The following is a 20,330-nucleotide window of genomic DNA, read 5'->3' on the forward strand; positions in this document are numbered from 1 at the left end:
TAGATATTCCCATTAGGTTTACAAAATCATGTAGATGTGGCCAGGCAAGGAGAGGAAGGCTGGTCCCCAATATTGCATCCCCCTCCCCCAAGGGCAGGATTCTGCTTTGGGGTCCAAGATGAGAGATTCTTCAAGGACTGGTGTTTTAGGACGTAAAGGGTCCAATGAGGCCAGGTTAATGAACCAGCTTTGAACCCAGTTGGGAGAAGTGAGATGGGGCTCTGCTTTTAGCAACGACAAGAACATTTCTTTCCCAATCATGGCTTATAATGACCTGAACATTTTTACCCATCATGTTCCTCTCAGAGCAAATTTACATCTACTAAGAGGTTTAAGTTTTGAATTATCCACCTGGTTTTCAAGGTACACTCTATAGAGGCATTACCTGAGCAAATTTGTCAGTCTAAAACGACATATTGGGCAATTACGTGTGTTTATTTAGCAGTATTAGATGGAATAACATAATTTAGTAAAGCAAGAGTATTTCTCTTCGTTATGATATGCCAAATATATATTTCAAATCAGTAAAATTTCAGTAAAAAGTTGAATGAAAAGAATGATTCTTTAGGCAGAAATCATACAGGAAAAAAGGTAAAGATATCTAAATTGGAAGAGAAGAGGTAAAACTGTCACAGCATACAGATGACATGATACTATATATAGAAAACCCTGAAGACCATTATAAAAATTACTAAAACTGATAAATGAATTGTACAAAGTAGCAGGACACAAGATTAACATACAGATACTTGTTATATTTCTTCACATTAACAGTGAAATACCAGAAAGGGAATGTAAATGTAAAAAAAAAAAAATCCCTTTTAAAATCACATCAAGAAAAATTAAAATACTTAGGAAGAAACCTGACCAAGGAGGTGACAGACTTACATGCTGACAACTAGAAAATATTATAAAAGGAAATTGAAGATGATTCAAAGAAATGGAAATATAGTCCATGCTCTTTAATTGTAAGAATTAATATTGCTAAAATGACTATTATCTGAAGCAATCCACAGATTTAAGACAATTGTTAATCAAATTACCCTTGACATTTTTCACAGAACTAGAACTAATACTCCTAAAATGTATATGGAACCATAAAGACCCACAATTGCCAAAGCAATCCTGAGGAAAAAGAACAAAGCAGGAGGCATAACCCTCCAGACTTCAGACAATACAGAGCTACAGTTATCAAAATGGCATGATATTGGCATGAAAACAGACAATGTATAAATGGAACAGAAGAGAGATCCCAGAAATAAGCCTACCACCAACAGTCAATCTTCAACAAAGAAGGCAAGACTACACAATGGGGAAAAGACAGTCTCTTCAGCAAGTGGTGTTGGGAAAGTTGGTTTACACATGTAAACCAGTGTAGTTAGAACAAAAACCCTTAGACCATATGAAAAAATAAATTCAAAATGGCCTAAAGACTGAAACGAGATATGATACCATAAAACTCTTAGAAGAGAACACAGGCAAAATGTTCTCTGACATAAATCTTACCAATGTTTTCTTAGGTCAATCTCCCAAGGCAATAGAAATAAAAGTAATAATAAACAAATAGGACTAATCAATGTGACAAGTTTTTGTACACCAAAGAAAACCATAAAACAAAAAGACAACCTGTAGAATTGGAGAAAATATTTGCAAATGATGAGACCAACTAGGCTTAATTTCCAAAATATACAAACAGTTCATAAAACTCAACAACAAAAAACAAACAACCCAATCATAGGGCAGAAGACCTAAACAGACATTTTTCCAAAGAAGATATACAGATGACAAACAGACACGTAAAAATATGCTCAACTTTGCTAATCATAGAGAAATGCAAAGCAAAACTACAAACAGGTACCACCTCACGAGGATCAGAATGGCCATCATTGAAAACTCTACAAATAACAAATGTAGAAGAGGGTGTGGAGAAGAGGGTATGGAGAAAAGGGTGTGAAGAAAAGGGAACCCTCCTATACTGTTGGTGGGAATGTATTAATAAGCTGATGTAGCCACTATGAAAAACAGTATGGAGGTTTCAATCCCACTTCTGGTTATATATCTGGTGTATGTGTTAGTCGCTCAGTCATGTCTGACTCTCTGCAATCCCATGGACTATAGCCCACCAGGCTCTTCCATCCATGGAACTCTCCAGCAAGAAAACTGGAGTGGGTTGCCATGCCCTTCTCCAGAGACAAAACTATTACTCAAAAAGACATGGAAACAACCTAAACATTGACAGATGAATGGATACAGAAGAGGTGGTACATATATACAAGGGAATACTACTCAGCCGTAAAAAAGAATGAAATGCCATTTGCAGCAACATGGATGGACCTAGAGATTGTCATACTAAGGAAAATAAATCAGACAGAGAAAGAGAAATACCCCATGATATCACTTATATGTGGAATATAAATATGACATAATCCAATCTCCAAAATACTCATTGAAATTTGTACTTGTTTAAGAAACAAAAGAAAAGAAAATAGAATCAGAGCCCAGGAAGAGAAGATCAATTCAATGCTCCACCATCACAGCCATCACATACTGGGTCTACATGAAGCATCCTACATGCACTGATGTATATAGTCCTCAAAGCAGCTCGAAGAGTTGGTACTGTTAACTGTCTTGCAAGGAAGAGAAAACTGAGGAGCACAGAGATGGAATTCTGTGCCCTGTGTTCTTTCCCACTATACTGTACTGCATCAGTGGTTAATCATTTATTAAGGGTTAAGTTCGGAGTTTCCCCACAGCATCAACACCCTGTAATTCTCAAAGCTCCACAGCTTCAAAGAAAGCCCTCAAAGACAATCACCTCTGAAAAAAGACAGCTTTATTTTCTACAGCAAAATTCCATCTGTAAGACACTTAAATTTCATGTTTCCCTACAGGAACCTCTCAAGTGCTAAACATTTATCATTCTGCTATTAGTATTGTGTGGTTATCAGTGGGTAAAACTGTGGCATCTGAGAAAGTGTGAGTGCAGAAATCTGCCTGGGTAAGTTACTAAATCATAGGCTCAAAAAACAGATGAAAGAACAACAACAAAAAAAACCTGGTATCTGATGAAAATATCTGTTGAAAATACCTGCTGCTATGATCTATTGGGGGAAAAGGGATCAATCCTTTAATGCAATTTGAAAAAAAAATCAACATAAAAGCAATTGAACTTAGGTGCTTTATAAAAAGAATACATGAGAATGTTCTGACGTGCATACCTGAGATACAACTGACATTTTCTTCCTTAAATCATGAAGTCCAATACTGGTGGTCAACCTTTTATCAATTGAAATTGTACCTTGGAAGTCTGAGAATCTGAAAAGGGCAGCAATGAGGGAACTTTTTCCAGCTCCTGTTTTTCCCACGATGCAAACCTGTAGAGAGATCCAGGAGGGATTAAGAATTTACAATATGCAGCCAACCAAGGAGAAACCCTGGATATTGATGATGAATTTTAAAAGTTCTATATAGAGTAGTCTATAAGTTTGTTAAGCATGGCCCTGTTGACATTATGGGCCAGGTGATTCATTGTTGGGGGGTCAGGAGACCTGTTCTGTGTATTGTAGGTAGTTTAGCAGTAGCCATGGACTCTATCCACTTAACACCAGACACAGCCTCCAAATTGTGATCACTAAAACTGGCATATATTCACAAATGTCCCTGGTTGAGACTCCCTGGTCCTCAAAAGAGTTAAAAAAAAAACAACAACAACAAAAAACAGAATCAATCTACTGGCAGTGGAAAAGCCAGCAGTCTCCTAAGTGGTCCATAAGAAATTCACTTTCAAATTAACTTTATTCCTACTGTCTAGGTTTTTTGACCTTGAGAATTTACATGGATAGTTTTAGAGATGTCAACAAGTCAAGTCAGAAGTGTTATATACAAACAAGGACTTATTTTCTCAGGGATCTGTTATTTGAGAAGAATTATCCTTTGACAGAGAAACTAAATCATTTCTTGATAGCAAACATATTAATTATATTCTATCTTGAAAGGACACATTTTAAAATTATAAAATACAGGTCTCAGTGTCTTAAAAGACATTGGTCTGTGATGAACAACATTTGCTCTTTATATGGGACATTTCATTGGAACAGTTCAAAAGGCATTTTATAAACTACTTAATACAACTGTTTCTTGGAAAGATACATGCACGTTTCAGTCTAGTTATTAAAACCCAAGAAGAGAGAAATTAAGTACATTAAGAATAAGATTAAGGAATCAATATAATGCAGGTAAAACACTGGTCAGGAGTAAAACTATACTGTAAAAACTGGCTTTCAGATGTGTGCATATAAAGATGTACTATATAGAAACTGGCCTTTTTTTTTTAAACCAATGAGCTTGCCCAGCTCCCCGGTTGAAGTTACCAAGAGATAGTTTCATTTCTCTTTTGGAATTTGAAGCTGATGAGGGGTGTTAGATATGCTTTCAGTCATTTGTAAATTAATTCAGTAAAATTTTAAAATCCATGGTTTTATACAGAGAAGAACTAAATCTTTCTGAACACTGTAATCAGAACACTGGGAGCTTTTCACATTTTCTTATTTAAATGTCTCCAGAGTTTCAAATGTCTGTCTGCAAACTCAATCATAGCATTTCAAAAAAGAATTTTCCTCTATAGAGATTAAATGTAAGAATAGTGAGTTTAGATATTTGTATTATTTTGTAGCCATTTTGTACTTTATGTTAAACCCCAATTTATAAAACACAGGCCATTTTCTGCTTATGACCTCCAGGGAATTCCACGTACCATTTTCTACTCCCACTTGTTTCTTTGCACATTCACAAACCCGGGTTTTACCGTTTTGTTTTAAGCAACATCAGTCTGATGCCAAAAAGTAGAATCCCTTTCCCAGGACGTCTTACTGGAGACACAACAGCTACAGGCTCCCTGCCTCCCACATCTGCCCACTCTAGTCCACGTAGTCACTTCTCAGATTAAACTCCCAAAAGCCAGCTCCATGCCCATCACTGCACCCCAGGATGTCTCTTCTACAGAACTGTTCCCACTGACCTCTCCATCCTTCGTGTCCACAAGTCAGCTTCCCTGGGGTCACTAGGTAGTTGTGAGGGTTGGACACGTAACCATTATACACCTGGCAGTTCACTGCACAGAGAAGTGAACTAACAGGTGCCTAGCTCTTCATTCGTTGGATCAGGGCATCACATCTTTGCTCACGCTGGTCCCACTACCCAGAATGACTTCCACCTGATGAAATCCTAACCACGCATCACTAAGTCTGTCTCACGTGCCTAATTTCCCAGGAATTCTCTCCTTATCTTCTCCTGTGGACTTCTCCCAACCCTAACAAATGCTGTATCATCTTTGTCCAAATGTCTATAAAAATTGTGATCACTTCTATCTTACAAAGCTAACCTAGTACTTTTCTTGTTTCATCAAGTGTACTAGATGTGTTGACAGCAGGATCTGTATTGGATTTGCCTTTGTGTTATTTATATTATCTGTGGTGTCCTGTGCAAAAGAGGCTTCCATGGGAGGGTGAGATTTTTAACTCAGACAAGAAATTTATGGAAAATTGATTGTCATATTGCTTATGTACATAAATAGACAAAGAGACAGGCATGGGAGATTAAGTTTACAGCTATAAATACAGTTGCAAATGGCCAATTCCTCAGTTTCAATCAGATAGACAAAATTTTACACAGTGTAAGTGATTAAGGTCATTTTACATCCTATGAAAATGACAACTATCTTTGCTCAAGCATTGACTTGTGTACTGGTCTCCATGCCGGGTGTTATGTGTCTTATCTTGTTTAAGTTGTTCAACAACCCTAAAGGGTAGGTCCTATCACTTGCATTTTGCAACAGAAAAGATTGAGGCTTATAAGAGGAATTAGTCTGCCTGAAATAAGAGAGCCCATAAGTCACAGCATGGGACTCAAATCCATGTCTGTCAGGCTCTTTTCCATCTGCTGATGGCCTCCTTATCACCCGGATGGCCTGAACCCTTAGTATGTCCCTCTGTCTAGGTAGAACAGAGAAAGTGGAGAGAGGTGTAGCTGCAGTTAAAACAACTGGCTTCCCATATAGGTCCTATGGCTCGACAATTAAAGCATGGCATCAATATTGGTGAGTATAACATGGTGGGTGGGACAAGGGGCTGACATCACTGAGCAAAGAGGGTGCTTAAGGTAGGTGGGCTGGCTGTCAGCAAGAAGAACTGGCACCCACAGCTGGGCTGGAAGAGAAACCTGCAGCTAAGTGGGGTACATGGTTCCCCAGGAAATAGGTCAAACAGACCTCATGCCCTGCTTGGGGCAGCAAGACTCATTTTTTATCTGATCCCATCAGATGGTGAAAGGATCTCACACTGTCTCTGACTCCAGGTTCAGGTAGGGCTGAGCCTGTGGGAAATCCTTCCAGGATTGGGGAAGGTGGCAGCAGGATGAAAACTGCCTGTGATGAAGACAGACTCCACGGAAAGATGCAAAGAAATGCAGTAGAATCACAGGGTATTAAATTATGATGCAAAGGTATGCTTTGCAGAATATAAAAGAAAATAAATCTGTAGAGTAAGTGACATAGAACCTTCTAGAACCTCATGCTCAGTTACCACAGGGGTTTGGGTAATTCATGAGCTCAATTTCAAAATGTCAAAGGACATATCTTGGAAATCACAGGTAACCAGTCATCAAAAACTGCCTATGGGAGAGAAAGGACTTTACTGGGAGGTCTTGTTCAAATGCGATGCTGGGTCAAGAGGTCTGGGTGAACCTGAGACTCTGCATGTCTAAGAAGCTCCAGGAGAGGAAGGTGCTGCTGGCCCTGGCACCGCAGTCTGAGTCACAAGGAATGAGGAAGGAGGCAGGGGGAGGGGGACAATCTGGGAGTGAGGAGAGGGGTTTCTGAGAAAATGTCATGTAAAAAAGGAGAAAAGATAGGAAACATATTTTTGCACATTATAGCAAGGTCTAGTAAGCATCTGTAAAAATGGATTATCCAATTGACAGCTCTGAGGGGGGAAAAAAAAAAACCCAAATCAATCTACCTCCAGCGATGGAAAATGCTCTAAAATGGCCCAGGACTCTCTAAAACGATCAAATCAATTACAAAATCATCTACGTGAGAAATGCAACCCATGTTCAGAATCTACCCAGGAAGGCTAGGGTGATATTTACCTCGTTTGGGGTCTTTATTTATTTTTTTTTTGGGGGGGGGTCTTTATTTTTACTTGCTATTTCTTCCACGAATTAGAAACCAGCATAGCACCTTCTACACTTTCTTATTGACACCATCATCCAGAAATCAGGACAGCAGAGGAGACAATGGAAAGAGAACAGAGCCCCACTTCTGCTGGGCGGGCTCACTCCCATGTTCCTTCCAGCAGCCTCTCCCAATCAAATCTAACACCAAAGGGTGACCTGGAGTGATGGGGGTGGGACAGGTGAGCGGGAGAGGGAACATGGGATGTACACAGGTGGAATGCAATGGTTTCATGAACAAATTGCCTGGGTATAATCTCCAAACTCAGAAATGAAGCTACCGGTGATGCTCTGAGTAGACCAAGACACCATGAAAAGTCAAGCTATCACAGTTAATAGTTCAGTCTCCAAATCTAATTTTCCCTCAACTACTTCAGAATCTCAGGTTAACTCTAAGACTTTGGGGGTTTAAAATGGAAGAATAAAGGTATGTTTGTCCCTAAGGTGTACTATAGTTTCACACAATAATAATTAATATTTTTGGCATCTGGGGAAATTTAAGATGAGTGTGAATGAACAGATTTCCCTGGTGGCTCAGACGGTAAAGTTTCTGATGAATGAACAGAATTACATTTTAACGGGAAATCTAACAGACACATCACTGGACATGAGCTCCAGTGAATGTTTTCCCAGCACAGGAGTCCTCACATTCTCCCTGGCCTTCAGTTAAACTAGAAATAATAAGAGAGCTTTTGCCATATGATTTACTGAAACTGCTCCCTAGGTATCATTTAGGTATCAAGGTGAAATTTTTTTTTTTTCGTATCACAAGTGTTGTTGTTTAGTTGCTAAGTCATGGCCCATTCTTTTGCAACGCCATGGACTGTAGCCTGCCAGGCTCCTCTGTCCATGTGATTCTCCAGGCAAGAATACTGGAATGAGTTGCCATTTCCATCTCCAGGGGATCTTCCCAACCCAGGGACTGAATCCATATCTCCTGCTTGGCAGGTGGATTCTTTACCACTGAACTACCATGGAAGCCCATGTCACAAGGGTATCACTCATTAAATTATAGCTATACTCTACTAGATGCGTCTATGGTAGAAAGAGTTTTAAAGTATTTAAAATACAAGGTGATCAGTTTATGGAGTTGCTTTGTGTGTGTTTTGGCTACTGGTTGCTTACATCTGTGTTACTCACCCATTCTCCCAGCCAGCAGACCCTCAGCACCCTTTCTGTGCCCTGCAGAATGCCACTTTCAGGGGAACAAAAATGAAAACAAGATGCTCTCTGATCTTAAGAAGCCTTAGGGTTCTGTGTGATACAGATCAAAAATTACAAAGCATACCACGGGTGCTTTTAACTGTAATAAAATGTACCAATTTAACCATTTTTACGTGGACAGTTTAATGTTAAGTACATTCACATTGTTGTACAACCAACCTCCAAATTATTTTTGCCTTGTAAAACTATACCCATTAAAAAACATCTTTCCATTCTCTGGCAACCATATTTCTACTTCCTGTCTTTATGAATTTTTTTTTTTTTTTTACTCTAGGAACCTCATATAAGTGGAATCATACAGTATTTATTCTTTTGTGTCAGGTTTATTTCACATATCATGATGTCTTCAGGGTTCATCCATGGGTCAGAATTTTCTTCCTCTTTCTTTTAAAACTGAATAATATTGCCTTTTAAGGATGTAATACATTCTGTTTATTCACTCACTTTCAACATGGACACTTGGGTTGCTTCCAACTTTGGCAGTTATGAACACAAGTGTACCATACATACTATCTTAAAGAATATATAAGATCCTGTGGAAGTATAGAGGGGCTTGAAGAGGCATGTGCATTAGAGTTGATTGTGAAAATGAGGATACATCCACCATCTAGATGATGGAGAAGTGTCCCTGGGTTCTAGGGCAACATTCACACTGGAAGCTGGGAGGACAAGGTGCTCTGGGAGAATGTTCACAAGATAGAGGATGAGATGGTTGGATGGCATAACTGATGCAACGGACATGAGCTTGAGCAAACTCAGAGAGATAGTGAAGGACAGGGAAGCCTGGCCTGCTGCAGTCCCTGGGGTCACAAAGAGTCTGACACAACTTAGCAACTGAACAACAACAATACAAAGATCCAAGTGTAGGAGGTGTGTGTATGGACTCGAGGCTGGAGAGGTAGGTGGGGAAAGAGATTTTTATTGCCTTGTCTGTTATGGTTTATTCTCTTCTTAAAGAGTCAACCCTAGCCCCAGCTGAGGGTCCCAAGCTGAATGTGAAAGGAACATCACCAGCAGACATGGACACTGGCAAGCCCATAAACCCTTCTGCCATCTCCCAAGTGGATCTTCCCCTGCTCCTTTCATTTTGCTTTCATCAACTTTGAGCAAGTCTCTGGACCCTGCGTCCAGCCGGGGGCTCTGGTTCCTCACCCTTGACGGACTCACGATTCTGGACTCTTCTCTGATGGCCCCAAGCTGGCCAAACATTTCCTAATTGGAGTAGACCCAGGGGTGAACTATGGTTCCAGCATCATCTTACCCAGGCCAGTAAGGATCAGATCTGTGCTAAAGAAAGAAGCAGTCTGTGGGTGAGAGCAGGGTAATGACAGCTCAGTGTGGGTGAGTGGAGGACAAGTCTTTGGGAAGGGCCAAGGGACAGAGGAGGAGGCTGCAACTGAAAGGTTGGGAGGAAGAGAAGATTCCAGAAGTACAAAGAAGAAAAGATGGAAAGGAAGGAGATATTGGAGAGTTAGGGACAGGGTGAAGGGGTTGACTTCAGAGACTCCACATGAACAATCAGGTGAAACATGCAGTATCCCGGGTCAGGTTAAGTTCCAGCTCCAGGATCCAGGGCCCTCCAACCACTATGAGGGAGCTCACGACACAAAGAAGTGCTGGGATCCTCACTACATGGTGATCAGTTTCCAAGAAAGTTTCACCCACGATGTCACTGATCTAATCTGCATCCAAGAGGAACAAAGAGTTTCCTGACACATGGACAAGGAAGTCAACAGCAGATGTGGTGCTAAATCTAGATTTTAAAGAGGTAAATGGCATAAACAAACCTTTTTTTTTGGTTCAGTGCTTACTGTCAGGTCATTCAATACCAGAGGCCCGTCTGGGCTATACTTGAAATTCACATTGTTAAAGGCAATCTCCCCGTTGTCAGGCCAGTATGCTGGTGGACGGACGTCAAGTTCCCAGGGTGCTTCTTTCTCAAGCTCTGTATATTCAATAACCCTTTCTGTTGACATCATCTGAAAGACACATGACATTACGTGGGTTAGGAACTCAGGGTCTGGTTTATGCATGTTCAGAGACTGTAAATGAGACATTTTGCTTTTTCATTTTGATATCTGCTTTTGTATTAAGAATTTCCCAGGTCTTATCATCCCCAAAGCACAGAATTAGGAGTCTAAGGAAGACTTTGATGATATGTCACTTTCTTGTAACACTTTCACTTATAGCTATGTCCTTCAATACAGTATTAAAACTAAAAACTTTAGAAAGATGGTAAGATTTTATTGATCTACCTTCACACCCGAATTGGCAAACAAGAGTTTTGTCAAAGAAAAGAATAATTATGAACACCAATCAGTAATGTGTGGCTACAGAAGGGCCCTGTGTCATCACTGAGCAGAAATGGACAGTCATCAAGCCTCATTTTAATTATTAGTCACTTTCTACTCTATAAGAAGAGAGAAGTGGAAAGATTTCATTTTTATTGTTTTTCTCCCTTTAGAAGAAGGTGCAAATATTCAAAAGAAGACAAAATTTACATATTAATTAAGACCTACTAAACAACCACAATTTAACTAATTTGATAGCACATTTCGAGATATAGCTTATCCTACAAGAAGGGACACCCACTAATTCAGGTGGTCAACAAGTATAAATGCTAAAATGGGAGATGGCTAGGAGATATGTTAATTAAACAACCAACCTTAAAATGTTAAATTTTACTTTTACCAAAAAAGAGAAATTACCCATTAAGGAAGAAAAATAAACAAACCCCTAAGAAATTGACTTATATCCTCTTAGGATTTTAGAACTTCCTTCCTACAGTGACATTTATTATCTTTGAAGACACCTTGTGATGAATATAAAACCTGCTGACATGATACACATAAGACTGAAAAAAGATATATGCATTTTATTTAACATTAATTTGAACAGATGGAGGAAGGATCTCAAAACCCTTGTTACCACAATGTAAAATTAACAGCTTTACTACTTTATGCAATAATTGCTTTTATGCCATTTAATGGCAAGGAGACTAGAAGAGGCTAAAAACATAAAGATAAACATTACCATGTTTTCCACTTCAGTGCTTTGCCTGACACACCACTGGAACATCCTCATGAGTGTGAGGGCAAGAGAGAGTACCAGGCCAACCTGCCCAGGAGTCCAAGCTAAACGAGGAAGAAGGGGAATAAAGTCAGTCCCATTCTTTTTTAAATTTTATTTTATCAAAGTATAGTTGATCTATCTTTGCTGTACAGCAAAGTGATTCAGTTATATACACATTTTTCATATTCTTTTCCATTACAGTTTACCACAGGATATTGAATATAGCCCCTTGTGCTATACAATCACACCTTGCTGTATATCTATACTGTATGTAATAGTTGACATCCACTAATCCCAAGCTTCCAATCCATCCCTCCCCCATAGCAACCATAAGTCTGTCCTCTATATTTGTGAGTCTGTTTCTGTTTCACAGGTAAGTTCATTTGAGTCTTATTTTAGATTCTACATATAAGTGATGGGCTTCTCTGGTGCCTCAGTGGTAAAGAATCCTTCTGCCAATGCAAGAGACTTGGGTTCTATCCCTCGGTTGGGAAGATCCCCTGGAGAAGGAAATGGCAACCCACTCCAGTATTCTTGCCTGGGAAATCCCATGGACAGATGAGTCTGATGGGTTACAGTCCATGGGTCACAGAAGAGTTGAATGTGACTGAGTGACTAAACAACCACCACCACATATAAGTGATATCATGTGTTATTTCTATTTTACTTCACTTAGTATGACAATCTCTAGGTCCGTCCATGTTACTGCAAATTGCATTACTTCATTCTTTTTTATGTCCATTGTATATATATTTCAAATCTTCTTTATCCATTCATCTGTTGATGGACATTTACATGGCTTCCATGTCTTGGTTATTGTGAATAGTGCTCTTATGATGCAGCAGGGTGCATACATCTTTTTGAATAATAGTTTTGTCTAGGTATATACCCAGGAGTGGGACTGCTGGATCATAAGGCAACTCTATTAGTTTTTTGAGGAAACTCCATATTGTTTTCCATAGTGGCTGCACCAATTTACATTTCCATAAACAGTGTAGGAAGGCTTCCTTTTCCACACACCCTTTCCATCATTTGTTATCTGTAAGACTTCTTAACAATGGCCATTCTGACTGATATGGCATGGGGTCTCATTATAGTTTTAATTTGCATTTCTCTAATAATTAGCAATGTTGAGCACACACAAACACATTTGCCTGTGCCTGCTGGCCATCAGTATGTTCTTTAGAAAATGTCTATTTAGGTCTTTTGCACATTTTTCAACTGGGCTTTTGTTGTTGTTGTTACTGAGTTGTATAAGGCGTTTGCCTATTTTGGAAGTTAAGCTCTTGTCGGTCACATCACTTGCATATATTTCCTCCCAGTCTGTAGGTTGTTTTTTTGTTTTGTTTATGGTTTCGTTTTTGGTGCAGAAGCTTGTAAGTTTGATGAGGTTCCACTTATTTTTATTTCTATTGCCTTGGGAGACTGACTTAAGAAAACATTGGTATGACATGTCATGGAATGTTTCGCCTATGTTCTCTTCTAGGAGTTTTATAGTGTCATATCTTATATTTAAGTCTTTAAGGCATTTTGAGTTTACTTTTGTGTATGGTGTGAGGGTGTGTTCTAACTTCATTGATTTACATGCAGCTGGCCAACTTTTCCAACACAGCTTGCAGAAGAGAGTAGTTAGTCTTGTTCTTAACTCCAAGCCTTCTGTCACTATACCCTTCTGTCACTATACCAGAAAAAGTCCTTTATAATATTTAAATCACCTGCATATAGTGATAGTATTACTTATACTTTTACTATCTATTGACTGAGACCATACAATGTTTCCATACAACGGAAACAAACAAACCAGAAACTCCGCTATGAATCCAGAAAGACTATTAAATGAGTTTATTAATCCCAACAGGATTGAGGTACACTTGACAGCATTATACAAGTGAGAAATAATGTCATCATTCAAACTTTGGTCATTATGGTTTCAAGAACCATCATCTAATTTTACTTTCTACATCCAATGCAGCTATAGGCAGAAACCACAGAAAATAAGGCAATGGATTCAAAGAGTCACTGCTTGAAAATATAAAATACTACTCTCATTGTTCTTTTATTAAAGATTTTGTGATTAAGTGTTGTTGTTTAGTTGCTAAGTCATGTCCAACTCTTTGTGACCCCATGGACTGTAGCCTGCCAGGCTCCTCTGTTCATGGAATTTCCCAGGCAAGAATACTAGAATGGGTTGCCATTTCCTTCTCCAGGGGATCTTCCCAACCCAGAGATCAAACCTATGTCTCTTGCACTGACAGGCAGATTCTTTACCACTGAGTCACCTGGCAAGCCCCCAATTTTTTATTTATTTTGGCTCTTCCAGGTCTAAGTTGCGACATGTGGGATCAGTGTTGTTAATATGGAATAACTACAGATGGTGAATTTATGCCACATATGTCAACATCTGTACATCTGGTATCCAAACAGTGGTGAAGACATTGTTCTTTCATATAAAGAATCTTTATCACCTCAGTGCACCAGGCACCTGCAACCAAGAGATCAGAGAAGCCTTAAAGCTAAAACCTAAAGCCCGAGGGTGGACAAAATGCTTAATTGTAAACTTGGTTCTCTCCTCCCAACTACAGAAGTCTGCTTGCTACAGCTATGTAGAACTTAACTCATCCAAGAAGAATAAAGGGGCTCATCAGATTCAAATAACTCCTTTATATGGGTCAAACTGTGGACTCACATGTTGCAAATGCTTTAGTATAATTCATTAGAACCAAATGGTTTATGGTATTAGATAAAGTGGCAAGAGTTAAATTTAATAACTGTTAATACACCTAGAAATTATAATCATACCACAAATATGGTATATATATCTGTACTTACGTTCTTTCAGAATCAGGGCCCCAAAGGCAACAACGATGACCAAGAAGGCACAGACAATATCCAGCCACATGGCAAAATATTGGGACATGGTCAAAAGCATGAACCAGCTCTCTGGATTTATGAACCATAATAAGCATAATAAATAAGTGGAAAAAAAAAACATGTTAGCTGCTTTGAATGAGTCAGTCAAGCTACAGAAGGTTTTTACACAATGCCGTAGATCAGCCAAGTGACACACGCATACAACTTGAGATTCCAGAAAGCTAGGTTTTGACATCAGACAATATATAGGACACATACACAGGAATCAGTCCAGGTGCTTTATGGGAAGCATCCATTGAAAATGTGAACCTACAGGTTAGAAACAGAAATGTGATCCTAATAAAGAAGATGGAGAAATGGTGTCATTGGTGCATTTCTTGCTGTGCTGGGTGTCAGAGTGAGACTCATCCTCTCATAAAGTCAACCGTTCCCAGATCCTCGATAGAATGTGCAGCTCATACACTGTTTCCAGCTCTGTCTGCACTTACTAGACATGTTTACTCTGAGGAGCTGGTATCTAAGTGGCCATGAGTTAACAGGATCTGCATGTGGCTTTCAAAGTGCCATTTTATCTTCAAAATACAATGAAGATTGGAAAGATGGGTCTGAGTTTTACAGACTTAGAGCACATTCTGAAATTTCTACCCAGAAAAAAAAAATTCACTGAAATAAAGTATAATACACATCAAGTGGGCGGGAAATCAGGAAATTATTTTCCTCAATTACATCTGCTGCCCTGAATGTTCTGAAAAGAGAGTCAGCACACTACAGCAGGGGTGGGGGGCAGGGGAAGGGGGGGGGTGGCAAGAACAGCCCACCACTTGCTTTTATAAATAAAGTTTTATTGGAGCACCATCACGGCCATTTGCTGGTGTATTATTTTTGCCTACTTTGGTGCTACAATAGCAAAGTTGAGCAATTGCAATATGGCACACAAAGCCTACCATGTTTACTATCTGGCTCTCCGAAAAAAATGTCTGTTGACTCCTGCTCTAAAGGGACAAAGCCATAGGACATGGTGACAGTTGGACAATACAAGCCAGTTAGGACAGAAGCGGGGTGTGACGGGCAGAGGGGGAGCACAGAGGGATGCTGAGAGGAGGGGTGGGGGAGGCGGGTGTGCAGGGAGGGAACCTGAGGCTCACACAGAGAGAGGCGCTGGCCAGCAAGACCACCTGAGGGGGGGGGGGGTCAGGACTCTGAAGGGAGCACATCCCATCCTTTGAAATCATTTCCAGAAACTTACAGACCTGAGTGCAAGTCCTGGCACGTCTCAAACAGTTTCTGAAACTTTTGTTCGGCTTTGTAGGCCCGGATGGTCCGGAGTCCCTGGAGAGAAGATGCTAAGTGGGAAAATATTGGGCTTTGTTCTGCGGAAGCAGAGACAAACAACATAGATAGTCAGGGAGACTGGATGTGAGGAAACCCACCACCTCCCATGTTCTTTGGTTGTGTGTCCTGCCAAAGGGCACATCCGGTGCTTCCTGGAGGGCTGCCTGGGGGAGGAGGGATGATGCCCTTTCTGGAATGGATCTTCCACGTGACCCTCAAGCTCCTGCTAACACCAACCTTCACTTTAACAACCTGGAAACGAAAGATTCTCTTTGAACCTTTCTTTGACTAAATTAAAATTGTAGCTAGTTTTAGATAATTAAATTAATTTTTCCACTTAGTAGATACAGACAACCATGGGAAACAGTATACTTCTCTTCTTGGTGTGGTTTCTAGAAAATTAAGTCTGCATTAATTTGCAGTCACTATCCATAGTCAAGGTTTCAGATACAAACATCTTTCCTTACATTTTTACAATCATCCTCATTTCTTTTTTAAAAATCTTCTCTCCTTATGATTTTATGTTAATAATGAGTGACTATATCTGGGCATTAACAATAAGATAAGCACTAGATAATTTCATCCTCTGAGATTACCTGTAGGATAGAATGAGTGATTGAAAGTTGCTCAGTCGTGTCTGACTCTTTGCGACCCCATGGACTATACAATCCATAGAATTCTCTAGGCCAGAATACTGGAGAGGGTAGCCTTTTCCTTCTCGTGGGGATCTTCCTAACCCAGGGATCAAACCCAGGTATGATTAACTATAAATCATGTTCCCCATCATTCTAAAACTAGGAATTTGAAGGAGTAATAGACTAAATGGGTATTGAATAGATCCCCTTCCTTTGTTCTCTCAAGGTGGTTATTTGCAGCATTCATTTATGTGAAAAGCCTTGGGGAAGGGGGCCACAGTGTGGCAACACCCCAAGTAATGGTGATGATAAAGAGCAAATCTGAAAATAACAGGGCTTATCTTTTCAAAACTCTTAACAACTGCAACTTATTTGCCATCTTTGGAGTATGTGAGAGAATGTATTTCCCAAATGTATCACCTCTGACATTATGAATATATTTCCTGATGCCTGTTTTCCTTTTCCTAATCTTTTTCTTTCCTTGTCATTTCTAGCAACTCTGAGGGAAGAAAAATTCCCTATTTTTCTTCTACATTAATTGCCACATGATATAACATTTTATGTTTAGAAAAATGTTTACTGAGTGGCTGCTATGTCAGGGAGTGTGCCATGAGCTAGACAGAAGCAGCCCCTGTCCTCATGGTGCTCACATTCGCTCTCCTTGTGCTGAAATACAAAAGCTGTGGGTGACCCCCCACCAGCTCCACTTGCTTTAAGAGCCACACTGACTCACAAGAGCTATAATATGCAAATACCTAATGTTGATCTAGGGAGAAATTCCAGAAGATAGCGTCTGCAGGATGTCAGGGGTCTGGGTAACTATGGCATAAATGGAAGCCAACCTGCACTTCCTCCCCAGCCTGAGAGGCCCGGTACTCACTTGCACATTCCAGGCGTTTGACATCTCCTGATGTATTTAGGAAATAGAGCTGAAGCAGGAAGAAAACAATGCCAAGGAGAGCCAGGGGTATCGCAGTCCAAGGAATCATAGCCACCATCACAATCACCATGCCAATCACAAGTAGAAATGTCTGAAATAGTGAAGAAAGACACGGAGGCCTCCTTATGAAAGATTCTTTTCAAAGATAAACTTTAATAGATTGCTCTGTTAAGATTAAACTCCTTTCCTCGAAAGATGTGTTGGAATGGCAGGGAAAGCTTTCCTATCCAAAGGAAAAAGAATTATAGGTGCTCATTACAATATTTATGGCATGTGTCCAACACTATCATAAGAACTTCAAGGCATTAGCTCTTTTGATACTCTCAGTAACCCTAGGAGGCAGGCATTATGTTTTATTTTGGCCATGCCATGAATCTGGCGGGATCTCAGTTCCCTGACCAGGAATTGAACATGGGCCACCGCAGTGAAACAAATCATTCCTAGCAATCCTCACCACTAGACACCAGAGAACTCCCCTAGGCAGTACTATCTTTAACAAATGAGAATATTTGAGACTCAGAGGGTAGTTGTTGAATCCCAAACTATCAGGAGTCAGTAGGTGTTACTGGTACTAAACAGATGAGCAAGAAGATATCACAGATGAGGAATCCAGAAACCTCAGCTGTACACACAGGGATAAGGAAGTGGTTAATTACAAATTCTAAGCCCAGTAAAAGGGGTAAAATGGAAATGTCGACCTTTGGAAGTGAGAATTCTACTTTCTTGGTTTTCCATCCCTAGTTAATATTTACTAAGTGCTGACTGTGTACAGAGCTTCACATGTATGAACTCGATAATCCTTACAATAGCCCTATCAAGTAATAGTGTTATCTCATTTTACAGACTGAGACACTGAGACACAAGAAGAGGAAAAGCAACTTGATGGAGACTGGAAACTGCAAAGCCTAAGTTATGGAGCCTGAGAAGTCATGCCTTGAGCCATTATGATATATTTAGGCTTGTTCCCAACATACAGCTAAGTAACATTATGCTAAGTATTTATTTATTTATTTATTTTTTAAATATTATTTTATTAGTTGGAGGCCAATCACTTTACAACATTTCAGTGGGTTTTGTCATACATTGACATGAATCAGCCATATAGTTACACGTATTCCCCATCCCGATCCCCCCTCCCACCTCCCTCCCCACCCGACTCCTCAGGGTCCTCCCAGTGCACCAGGCAAGAGCACCTGACTCATGCATCCCACCTGGGCTGGTGGTCCGTTTCACCATAGATAGTATACATGCTGTTCTTTCAAAACATCCCACCCTCACGTTCTCCCCCAGAGTTCAAAAGTCTGTTCTGTACTTCTGTGTCTCTTTTTCTGTTTTGCATATAGGGTTATCGCCACCATCTATCTAAATTCCGTATATATGTGTTAGTATACTGTAATGTTCTTTATCTTTCTGGCTTACTTCACTCTGTATAATGGGCTCCAGTTTCATCCATCTCATTAGAACTGATTCAAATGAATTCTTTTTAACGGCTGAGTAATATTCCATGGTGTATATGTACCACAGCTTCCTTATCCATTCATCTGTTGATGGGCATCTGGGTTGCTTCCATGTCCTGGCTATTATAAACAGTGCTGCGATGAACATTGGGGTGCACGTGTCTCTTTCAGATCTGGATTCCTCAGTGTGTATGCCTAGAAGTGGTATTGCTGGGTCATATGGCAGTTCTATTTCCAGTTTTTTAAGAAATCTCCACACTGTTTTCCATAGTGGCTGTACTAGTTTGCATTCCCACCAACAGTGTAAGAGGGTTCCCTTTTCTCCACACCCTCTCCAGCATTTATTGCTTGTAGACTTTTGGATAGCAGCCATCCTGACTGGCGTGTAGTGGTACCTCATTGTGGTTTTGATTTGCATTTCTCTGATGATGAGTGATGTTGAGCATCTTTTCATGTGTTTGTTAGCCATCTGTATGTCTTCTTTGGAGAAATGTCTGTTTAGTTCTTTGGCCCATTTTTTGATTGGGTCGTTTATTTTTCTGGAATTGAGCTTCAGGAGTTGCTTGTATATTTTTGAGATTAATCCTTTGTCTGTTTCCTCATTTGTTATTATTTTCTCCCAATCTGAGGGCTGTCTTTTCACCTTACTTATAGTTTCCTTTGTTGTGCAAAAGCTTTTAATTTTCATTAGGTCCCATTTGTTTATTTTTGCTTTTATTTCCAATATTCTGGGAGGTGGGTCATAGAAGATCTTGCTGTGATTTATGTCGGAGAGTGTTTTGCCTATGTTCTCCTCTAGGAGTTTTATAGTTTCTGGTCTTACATTTAGATCTTTAATCCATTTTGAGTTTATTTTTGTGTATGGTGTTAGAAAGTGTTCTAGTTTCATTCTTTTACAAGTGGTTGACCAGTTTTCCCAGCACCACTTGTTAAAGAGATTGTCTTTTTTCCATTGTATATCCTTGCCTCCTTTGTCAAAGATGAGGTGTCCATAGGTTCGTGGATTTATCTCTGGGCTTTCTATTCTGTTCCATTGATCTATATTTCTGTCTTTGTGCCAGTACCATACTGTCTTGATGACTGTGGCTTTGTAGTAGAGTCTGAAGTCAGGCAGGTTGATATAGTATATAGTAAAGATATAGTAAAGTTGCAGGATATAAAATTAACACACAGAAATCCCTTGCATTCCTATACACTAACAATGAAAAAACAGAAAGAGAAATTAAGGAAACAATACCATTCACCATTGCAACAAAAAGAATAAAATACTTAGGAGTATATCTACCTAAAGAAACAAAAGACCTATACATAGAAAACTATAAAACACTGATGAAAGAAATCAAAGAGGACACAAACAGATGGAGAAACATACCGTGTTCATGGATTGGAAGAATCAATATTGTCAAAATGGCTATTCTACCCAAAGCAATCTATAGATTCAATGCAATCCCTATCAAGCTACCAATGGTATTTTTCACAGAACTAGAACAAATAATTTCACAATTTGTATGGAAATACAAAAAACCTCGAATAGCCAAAGTAATCTTGAGAAAGAGGAAAGGAACTGGAGGA

General features: G+C 39.6%; 1 protein-coding gene across 1 annotated transcript in view; it reads right to left on the reverse strand.

Annotated features, from left to right (window-relative positions):
* LOC136144201 (ATP-binding cassette sub-family C member 4-like) overlaps positions 1–20,330 on the reverse strand; it is a 111,911-nt gene that overhangs the window by 15,138 nt on the left and 76,443 nt on the right. The window contains exons 21-26 of the mRNA XM_065901896.1: positions 17,242–17,392; positions 15,645–15,764; positions 14,353–14,463; positions 11,485–11,585; positions 10,239–10,430; positions 3,219–3,374 (exon numbers count right to left, since the gene is read on the reverse strand). Of these exons, the coding sequence (XP_065757968.1) occupies positions 3,219–3,374; positions 10,239–10,430; positions 11,485–11,585; positions 14,353–14,463; positions 15,645–15,764; positions 17,242–17,392 (831 nt within the window). The remainder of the gene's footprint in view (positions 1–3,218; positions 3,375–10,238; positions 10,431–11,484; positions 11,586–14,352; positions 14,464–15,644; positions 15,765–17,241; positions 17,393–20,330) is intronic.

Source organism: Muntiacus reevesi, chromosome 11, assembly GCF_963930625.1.
Source record: "Muntiacus reevesi chromosome 11, mMunRee1.1, whole genome shotgun sequence".
NCBI classification, from domain to species: domain Eukaryota; kingdom Metazoa; phylum Chordata; class Mammalia; order Artiodactyla; family Cervidae; genus Muntiacus; species Muntiacus reevesi.